At 32.9% G+C, this 10,422-nt stretch overlaps 1 protein-coding gene across 1 annotated transcript; it reads left to right on the top strand.

Moving 5' to 3' along the window:
• Positions 1–5,264: 5,264 nt before the first annotated feature.
• On the top strand, positions 5,265–10,422 carry LOC139502190 (deacetylase Oant_2987-like). The gene is made up of 5 exons (XM_071291609.1): positions 5,265–5,636; positions 6,361–6,477; positions 7,076–7,226; positions 8,620–8,702; positions 9,683–10,422. Exons 1-5 carry the CDS (start codon positions 5,351–5,353, stop codon positions 10,357–10,359), a joined length of 1,314 nt encoding a protein of 437 aa, XP_071147710.1. The 5' UTR covers positions 5,265–5,350; the 3' UTR covers positions 10,360–10,422.

Below are 10,422 nucleotides of genomic sequence, written 5' to 3'. Positions count from 1 at the left end.
TTCAAGGGAGACATAGTCATTAACGACGGTATTATCCAAACAGTAGGGATTGATTTAAAAGTTGAAGCAATAACGGAATTCAATGCAACAGGTTGCTTAGTAACGCCCGGTCTAATCGATTGTCATTTACAAAGCATGCTTGGGAGTAATCTGGATGAAAAAGTCTAACTAGAGGAGTGAATACTGTTGTGGGACACATATATTACGATCAAATTTCAAAGCAAAGGGATCTAACGGACTCAACAAGCGAATATAGTTCAGCATTCAAATACAAAACTATTTGAAAACTGTAATTTATCCCTCTAAAGAACCTCAATTAAAATACATTGGTAGATTTTACAACAGTGGCTTATTTGTAGTTCAGCATTCAAATACAAAACTATTTGAAAACTGTAATTTATCCCTCTAAAGAACCTCAATTAAAATACATTGGCAGATTTTACAACAGTGGCTTATTTGTGTAAACATGGCGTTTATATAAATAACAGAAGATTACTTTAAATGCCCATTGATTTTTTGTTTATATGAGGATTGTTTGATAACTCACAGGTTATATCTTTCGGGTCATAAAACATGTTTTTACCTATCGGAACTATTTTTACATTACTTTATAGTTGTTCCCAGTTGATATTATCATCCCTGGTATATGTATTTCTCCGATGTGTGTATACATCTTGTTTTACATAACATAGCCCATGAATTCTGTTTCTTACTTTTGCTTTTTGATCGTTACAAGTTCATTGTTAATTGTTTATTCGTATTATATTTCTGTGTTTGTATCTAGTTGCCACAAGCCTTACTCATTGATATATGATAATGAGATGTGCTTTTTTTTTTTATTTAAGATAAATTTAAGTGCTTCTATGTATTTGCTTTATTTTCTCAAGTCTGTCTTCCCACACTGTTCTATATTTGCTTTACTAGGTGTATCTATGATAAATAAACAGTCTTCCCACTGATGAAGTGAACTTTGTTCAATTAAAATCTGTTCCGTCTTTAAGGACCCTTTGTTCGATGTTAATATGAAACCTTTTCACTTGCAATTGATATCCGTTATCTAATATCCATTATCTAGCACTTATACATCTACCTCGTGGTTTTCAATAACATAAGCCCCTTACTTGTATGTTAATTAACTCTTAGTTCAAAGATAGTTCAGTAGGACGTGAGCTTTTAATACTATATTAAAATGGTCGATTGTATTTTTGCTTTTGATGTTTTTCATGTAGTTTTACTTTGTGTGTCCTAATATTCATTTGCAGTATAGACATATTGTTAACGTTATTTCTTTTGGTAGCCATCTTGTTTTAGAATGAATGACCGCCACGTCAAACTGATTTTGTTAATAATACTTCTTTTTGTAAAATTTAAAGCACAGAAAATAATGGTTCGTTTATTTGAAGCTGTCTTACATATTCGCTAACAGTATTCATAAGATATACATTTGTATCTATTTATGTCATAGTTGTTCGTTTGACATTGCTTTTGGTTGTTATTTCCAAAACCTATAAAATCTCTTCACAGTTTGATTCGGGTTAAGAGGAATCTTTATACCTTATGTGTTTTGTAGGTTGGATTGTTTTGTATTGGTTTTCATATTGTCACATAAGTTTGCCCTTTTGGTCTTGATTTCCTCATTGTAATTCAGCAAACACAAATTCATTATTTGCTATACCATAAAGGATGGTTAATTCTACAAAACAATCGTTTAAACTGACCATCTCCTGCAGTAACTAAACACATGAATTATCTTCCAATTTACATATTTTCTAAGACAACACGAGTGAGTTCCCATCAAATAGACAATATCAAACTAGAGTTACCTGACTTTAAATATTGCAAGACAATCAGAGTTGCTTCCCATACAATAAGTTACTAGAGTTACCTCGCATTGAACTGGTTGGTTGTCTTTTTCCATGTTTTCAGCAGAAACTATGTTCGGTGGATACAGAAATTAATAGCAAACAAGAGTCATAATAACGTGTTTTGTTTTCTACGTATTGTCCTACAGGATCTGTTAGAGACGAATCTGTGTCCGATTTTATCCCTTAGTGGTACTGCACCATTAACTAAGAATTCATCTGGTTCTTATCGTTCTGTTGAATTAAATAGAAACCAAACCCTCTCCATTGTATAAATTCTCATGTTTAAGTTAACTTACTGGCATGCGACTGTCATACAAGTGAGATGTTTAGCTAGTTTTACAACCACCAGGTTTACTCCACCAATTTTCTAAATTAGAAAATGTTTGTACCAAGTCAGGAATATGACATTTGTTATCCATTCGTTTAATGTGTTTGAGCTTTTGATTTTGCCAATTGTTTAGGACTGACTTAAAAAATTCAGTTCCGAATTTTCAATATTGGTTGAGAATCTAGCACGTCACAGGAATTAATTTGTTTTAAACAACTTAATCAAAAGTGATATCTCGACAATATGGTATAAGAGCACCGAAGGTTATAAACTCGAGAACGAAATATCAGTATAACTAGAAGCATGCTCGTTAAATGGGTGGCTTCTGGAATGTTCAGAGAGACGAAAATCTGGTTACAAAAGTTGATAGATACATGTTTCCTGGTAAGATAACGTTAGTTTACCAGCCATTTGTGACTAGCTTTTTCGAACATTTTTCTTCGATCAAATAAGAGTAACAAATAAGGTCTAATTAGGAAGGCTTTAGAACAAAAATGGTTCAATATCAACATATAACTGTATTGTTTAGAGAATTATACGTTGACAAGGCATCCACATGAATCCACATACAAATTCAGATGGCATGAATGCTGGCTTCAAAATGTCTTGTTCATCTGCATATTTTGTATGCTCGTTACTTGAAGTACGACGGTCGAATCAAGATGTTTATTGACAACATTTTGTACTAGTTCGAGCAAGTATTCAATCTTACATTCCTAAGCCGTCCTTGCAAGATGTTTTTATTTCTTTTTTTCTTTTATAAAGTACTGCAAACAAATCAAACGATCTGCGTACAAAAACAAGTCTGCGAGTAGTAGTGCCCAATAAATACCCATTTGAAAACAGACTTCTGCGGAAATGTCTATCGGCCAAACTAAACAGACATGCTGTCGATAAAAAAAAGTCCACCATTGTAATAATGTCCTCGTCAGTGTAATTGTTGTGCTTCATCTAAAGTTAAACTTTTCTTAATAAGAAATGTGTACCTACAATTCTCATTTTCATAAAAAAAAAATTGATGAGTAATCCTAAAGTTAAAGTCATAAGAAACGAGTGACCGGTGAAAAATAATGTTCTTCCAATTTTTGAACTAATGCATACAAACATCCTAAACTTCGTCTTCTGTGCTCGAATTTATCATTTTTTTCGTGTAAATTTCGTATAATTGTCAATTTTTTTTCTCAATCGGTCAGTGTTGTTGTGAAAATATGGCAGGTAATTAAAGTTCGTGTTTTGAAGCCGAAGTTTAACGATTGTCACCTGTTTGTCAACAATTGACGAAAAATAAACAAAAAAGCATGGAAATTGAGCACGTGTTTAACATGTAAATTCAGATAATAGTTTATTTTAAGGACATCCATGCGTATTGTGGTCACCGGATTTTTACGAGATGGGTCACACTGAGGTCACCTTGCATACGGAAAATATGTCGGGGGAATAGCTTGCTGGAAGGAAGCTATTCAAATAAAGTAAACTTCTTCTAAATATGAATAAATTAAAGAATTTTCTTCAGAAAAAAGTATATGTACATAAGTTTTATAATGAAAACTATCCATTGAGTTATAAAAATCATATGCCTTAATTTTTTTTTATTTGAGGTTTCTTATGACTTTAAGAATGGAAATGGGGAATGTGTCTAATAGACAACAACTTTTCAAAAGAGCACAAAATAGCCGAAATGCACCAATTGGTCTTCAACATGCTGACCCCGCAACAGAATGTGTACAAGTTCATGCTAAACTCCGAAATGAAGTCGATCATTCAATTGAACATGCGGAAAATAGCGTAAAAGAGGGACGAAAGATACCAGAAGGACAGTCAAACTCAAAAATCGAAAATAAACTGACAACGCCTGGCTACAAATGTAAAGTGTAGAACATCAAGCTTTGATATTACAGAAAAAGAGTTACAATTCACCGTTTCAGAATCTAATGCATCCTGGGTAATATTTTCAATAGTGTTCACCAGAACGTCGTGATTGGTTAAAAATGTCATAAACAATGGAAATTCAACCAATGACGTGACGTTTTTTCATTTTGGGGTACGAACAATGAAATTACCCATGATTCTTTAGATTCTGAAACTAATTGTGAATTAATATTTTGGAGTAAACCTTACGAATTTTACAATTGATTGACACCGCTGGTTGAATATTTTTCACCACAATATTTCTGAATGCAATTTGTTAAAACATAAAAAATAAGGTAAAAACTATATATAGACAGATTTTCAGTCGTACATCTTGGTGACTCTAAAGATATAAAAATTAAATGTAACAAATTTTTTTTCTTCCCCAGGCGTAGGTGGCCTCAGTCAGTTTTAGCAAACGTTATATGAATGTTTTGATTCAAGTACAAATTATGATTCTAAAATTATAATAAAGAAAACGCGCATCTGGTGTTCTAAACTATAAACTTGGTATTTTAGATGATTTTACGTCACGAAAATAGGAAAAGATCATAGCGAATACCGGGATTTTTGATAAACAGCGTAAAAAAATTATATCAAGAAAAAATAGGTTTCACACATTGCACTACAGTTAGTGAGTACTGCAACTCTACTTTCATCAATATTTCATCATATCATTTATACCGTATAAATAAACATCTATGTTTTATTTTTGATTTTCTACAACAAACACCTTATATTGAAAAGAACAATGAATAGAAATCAAAATTCGTGAAAAAATCTGCATAACTTGAACTGTAGTAAATTTCCAATATATGACAATAGAATCGGTTCATATGATTTATCAATGTCAATCATATTAGTTTCTTTTTAATATTATTTGTATTTATAGATTTTTCATTGTACTTGCATATCTATTTAACAATTTTGAATATCACACTGTGAAACAATAAATCAGTATAACAGACATGCTATCCCGTTTGACCAAAGTTGATTAAGCTAAGTGTTTGCACATAAAGAAAGACATTGAATATTTAATAATTATGAAAAGAAAATCATGTACATAGGTCAACACTAGTGTCATATTGGTCATGTTAAATCGGAAACAAACTTTCCCGAATATGTAATACTCTGTAACGATCTATAAATAGGTCGAGATAAATTTACCTGATCGTTAAGTTTAAAATGTGTATACATGTACGACATAGATAGCGTTTAACTATACAGATATCGTACAATTTCTATCAGTATGGCACAAGCAGATCTAATAATCAAGAATGGAAGAATTATTGATCCTGCAAATAACATCGACTTTACCGGAAGCGTGGCAGTTTCGAACGGCACAATACAAGCAGTAGGAACAGATTTGAATATTCAAACTGCAAGGGTGTTTGACGCAACGGGCTGCTTAATAACACCTGGTCTAATCGACTGTCACGTGCATTGCTACGAACATGCGACACCTCTCGGGATTAATCCGGACGAAAGTTGTCTATCCAGGGGAGTAACCACTGTTGTAGACGCTGGAAGTTCTGGTATGTATTTTTGAAATAAAAATTGGTTTTGATTATTATTCATGAAAGCACTACCATTTTGGTCTTAAAACTTATTAAGATATTTCATGGTGGAGTAATTAAATAGAATATACATATAGATTGTTAATGAAACGTGAATTTATCTTTTACTTTATATTTCATTTTCATAGATATAAAAAGTTTTTCTAAAAGTGCTAAATACTCTGCTGAAAGTATTATAAATATTTCTTGAAATCTATAAATTGATTACTGACATAAGTACTTTAACCTCCATTTTAGATAAAGGTACTTTTAAAAAACAAATGGAATGAAATCCATATATGCTTAATCCATATTATTATTGTCAAAGACAGACGTAATATACCCACAAGAATTCAAAACCATATGTTGAAAATTAACTGGCCTAGATGACAAACAACTGTATACAAAACAAAAGATTGAAAAGACAGACGACTGTCTGTGTACAAACCAAAAGATTGAAAACTTAAGAGTGAGCTTCACGAACCCTAAATAAAAATGGAGGTGATCAAAAGTGCCACGGAAGGTTGAGCAGTGGCTGCTTAATATATGTCCACCGTCATGTTGCACATGTAAGTACAAACCAGGTGATAAGCCAAACTTAAAAAAACCAAAACAAATATAAATTAAATAGAAACCAGGATGTTGGTATAAACCGTATTACTTTATTGGTTTAGATATAATTTCAGTGTTATTTACTTTCTAGGAGAATCGACCTTTCCTGGCTTGAAAAAATTTATTGCAGAAAAAAGTCACACAAGAGTGCTATGTTTTCTTCACATAGTTCAACATGGTTTAGCCTCTTCTGGATGTTCCTCTGGAGGTATGTTTCATAACTAAGTGAATTCATTTCTTTAAAAAATTTAATGATACTTTCTGTTTAAGGGAGCTGGCTTCTCAGTTTCAAAGTAATTAACTTTTCAAAACACTAGCATATATTCATAGGGGATTAATAAAGGAATCAAAAGAGCCAAAAAAATATAAAGGTCATCGTGCTTGTTTTCGAGATATTAGCCATTGAAATTTTGGCAGGAAAATGTTCTCTCTTGACTTTTCATAGCTTTATCATTGACAGGTTTAAGTCCTCAAAAACTATTAAAAAGTAATTAAAATTTCATAAGACTTTAACAAGAGCTTATCATTATGCTGGTAAAAAAATTATAAAAAGAAAAATGGGGGTCACCGGGAAAGATTTGTTAAGGCATTCAAATAGATAAAACCAAAGGATTCCGAAAATCTTACCAAAATTCTTAAACATGACAAGCGAGCTTCCTTAATATAACAGTATATAATAAAAACCAACAAAGATAGCAGAACAATAGGATAATAACTTTCCCGTATTTTTGACCATTTATTTAAGACTCATAAGAGGTACTTAATGTTTGTGTCATAATGGACAGTTATTTTTTTACTTCTTACAGCGCCTGGCGGTGAAATTGATTCATTAAACCAAGTTAATGTAGAAGGATGTGTAAAGTGTATAGAAGCTAACAGGGATATGATAGTTGGTGTCAAAGTTCGACTCTCTGAAACAATTGCGAATGACGGGAAAAATGAAGAAGAAGCCTATAGGTAACTTTTAAACGCAAACCTTAAGCACACTTTGAATACATACCAGGAAGCTATAGCAAAATCGCCGAGATCCGACAATTATACGGAGGGAAATATTTGTTGCCAATATAATGAAAATATGTGCTACTGTCACACAAGTGAGAGGTTTAGCTAGCTATAAAACAATGTTCTACATAAGGAAATGCCTGAATGCATTTGTTTTCCATTTGTTTGACCACTTTTTGTTTTGAAATTCCTTTGAGTTTGGTATTTCTGGTAACTTTAGCAATTAGAGGTTTAGCTAGTTTTAAAACCAAGTTCAATCCACCATTTTCTGTATAAAGAAATGCCTGAATATGACAGTTGTATTTCTATTCATTGGATGTGTTTAAGCCTTTCATGTCATTTGATTAAGCACTTTCCATTTCGAACTTTCCTTGGAGTTGGGTTTTTGGTATTATACTTTTCAAATCTCTAAGGCTAAAGTCGTAAAGTGACATTCGATATTTATAAATAGTAAAAAAATATTGTAGTTTTATAATATAATAGGTAAAGCACGTGTCACCTCTTTATCCCTGCATGATAACTTAATTCACATGTATTCAGTGCTCGATGATCTGATGCTGTGTTAATGACATTTTGAAAGGTATCAATGACCGCAATATATTACCAATTCATGTGATATTTAGATGTTTGCAATTTATTTAGAAATTTACAATTTTTTTTGCACACACATTGTTACATAAATGCATGTTTTGCGGTTTGTTTTGGTTTTGAGATATATATTACTTTTATCGAACAAACATTAAAACTCCAATCCATACGATATTTAAATGTTTGCAATGTATTTAGTGATTGACGGCTTTAAAAAAAATCTTTGTTGCAAAGAGTTTTTATCTATCATGAAGTTAGTTTTATCTACAGAATATTCAGAAACATTTGATCTCCGCTTGCATAAGTGCTGGTAGTAGCAATCATAATTTCTTTTCTGATAGTGTTCTCTTACGTCATAAGATTGCTGATAAATGGTACGAAACCCTTTTCTCCGTAATACATAAAGGCAACAGTAGTATACTACTGTTCAAAAGTTAAAAGATCGATTCAGCGAAAGCAGATATGGTCTGCAAACTAAAACCGAGGAAAACACATCAACTATGAGAAGAAAACACTGAATTGCAACAAAAACATACCCCAATTTACATAGAAACGAACTTTTTGATAACAACTGCCATACTGCTGACTTGGGAAGGACATTTTAAGAAAAATGGTGAGTTGGACCTGATTTTATCGCAAGTTAAACCTCTCGTTTCATGTCAATGCTAAAAATAACGCTAACATAAACACTACATGCCAGAAATATCGCTAGACTGACAACATTACGTGCCAGGAATAAAACTTAGAATAAATATTTCAGGAGATCGCTTGAGGCATCAAAACGAGCTGGAGTACCGCTTATGGTTCATCATACATTATCGACTGTGCCTACACAGTCAGATGGTAGGTACCAGTCTAAAAACCAGTAAAATGCAAGGGTTTATATATCGTTAATAGCAGGCATCAAATATACATAAAAAAAGAAGTTCTGATATGATTGCCAAAGAGACAACTCTCCACAAGAGACAAAAAAGACACAGAAATTAACAACTAAAGGTCACCGTACGGCCTTTAACAATACACAAAGCCTAGACTGCATAGTCGGTTATAAAAGACCCCAAAATGAAAATGTAAAACAATTCAAACGAGAAAACTAACGGCATAATTCATGTTCAACAAATGAACGATAAACAAATATGTAACATATAAACAAACGAAAACCACTGAACTATAGGCTCTTGAGTTGGGACAGGCACATACATAGAGAATGTGGCGGGGTTATACATGTTAGTGGGACCCCGCTTCTCCCCTAATCTGGGACAGTGGTGTAACAGTACAACATAAGAAAAACTATAAAAATCAGTTGAAAAAGGCTTAACTCATCAGATGGATGAAATACAAATACTACAAATACAAGGGGACGTGGAAGGGTACTTGTACATCCAAACACAAAAAAGACACAGATCTGAGAGTATTCGCAGTTCAGTTACTCACAGCTAGTTCAAACCAACTTACAACTACTAAAACAGATCATGCATCTAAGACTAAATTATCAATCAGTACACATCCAACATCCAATGGAGTTAGTATAAAAGCGTCATAAACAGTAACAGAAAAACATGACCTTGTGCAATGTGTTCAGTTATTTACACAAAACTAACAAATGAAGTTAGATAAACTGAAAATCGTAGTTGTCATAGAATATGAAAATAAGGGTATGTTGTATGATTGCCAATGAGAAAACTTACCACCAAAGTTCAACTGGAGTGGAGGTAAGGATCTATAGGCAACAGTAAATGTATGTAATTTGTACAGATTTTAGAAAAAGGAGACACTTTATCTATCTTATCATTTATAAATTTAATTATATTATAATATTTCAGGAAAGTCGTCGACGTTGTGTTGCCCAAAAGACATGCGCACAGGTGATATTTATACTCACACATTCCACGCTTATAAAAGCACTATTTTGGACGAAAAGACGGATACCATTTTCCCGGATGTATTGGATGCTAGTAAAAGAGGTGTTTTGTTTGATGTTGGCCATGGACAAGGATCTTTTAGTTGGAAAGTCGTCGAAATTTGTGCAAAAGCAAACTTTTGGCCTGATATTATTGGGACTGATATGCATACCGGAAACAACGATGGCCCGGTATACGATCTACCATTAGTTATGTCGAAGTTCTTGCATACTGGCATGCCATTGGTCGACATAATCAAGGCAACTACCTATACCCCAGCACGTGCAATTAAATGGTCAAATTCGATTGGTTCTCTGACAGTTGGAAAGACAGCTGATATCACGGTGTTGAAAATAGACGAAGTTGACATCGATCTTGAAGATTCTCAGTCTCAATTAAGAAAAATATCAAAACTGATTAAACCTGTAGCTGTTTGGAAAGCAGGAAGACGCTTTGAAATTACAAATCCCAAACACTTTCCAAATCTTTATGCTCGAGCTAACAATGCACCGGAGTGGCATAAGATAGTCATAAGAGATGAAATACCGCCCAATGAACTTATACCATCTTGTGATCTAGTAGAAATTCCTCCTGTGTGAATTTCAATTGCAAAAATATAAATGTACATTTCAAGGTGCTAGCATTAAAGGTCTTCTTTTAAA

The sequence above is a fragment of the Mytilus edulis genome, chromosome 13 (assembly GCF_963676685.1).
Source record: "Mytilus edulis chromosome 13, xbMytEdul2.2, whole genome shotgun sequence".
Taxonomy (NCBI): Eukaryota; Metazoa; Mollusca; class Bivalvia; order Mytilida; family Mytilidae; genus Mytilus; species Mytilus edulis.
Note: the sequence above shows the minus strand (reverse complement) of the source record. Positions and strands in the feature narration are given on the sequence as shown.

Coding starts and splice junctions, on each gene's coding strand:
- LOC139502190 (XM_071291609.1), top strand. CDS start 5,351: ATGGCACAAGCAGATCTAATAATCAAGAATGGAAGAATTATTGATCCT. Junction 5,637..6,360: donor TGTAGACGCTGGAAGTTCTG/GTATGTATTTTT, acceptor TTTACTTTCTAG/GAGAATCGACCTTTCCTGGC. Junction 7,227..8,619: donor AATGAAGAAGAAGCCTATAG/GTAACTTTTAAA, acceptor TAAATATTTCAG/GAGATCGCTTGAGGCATCAA.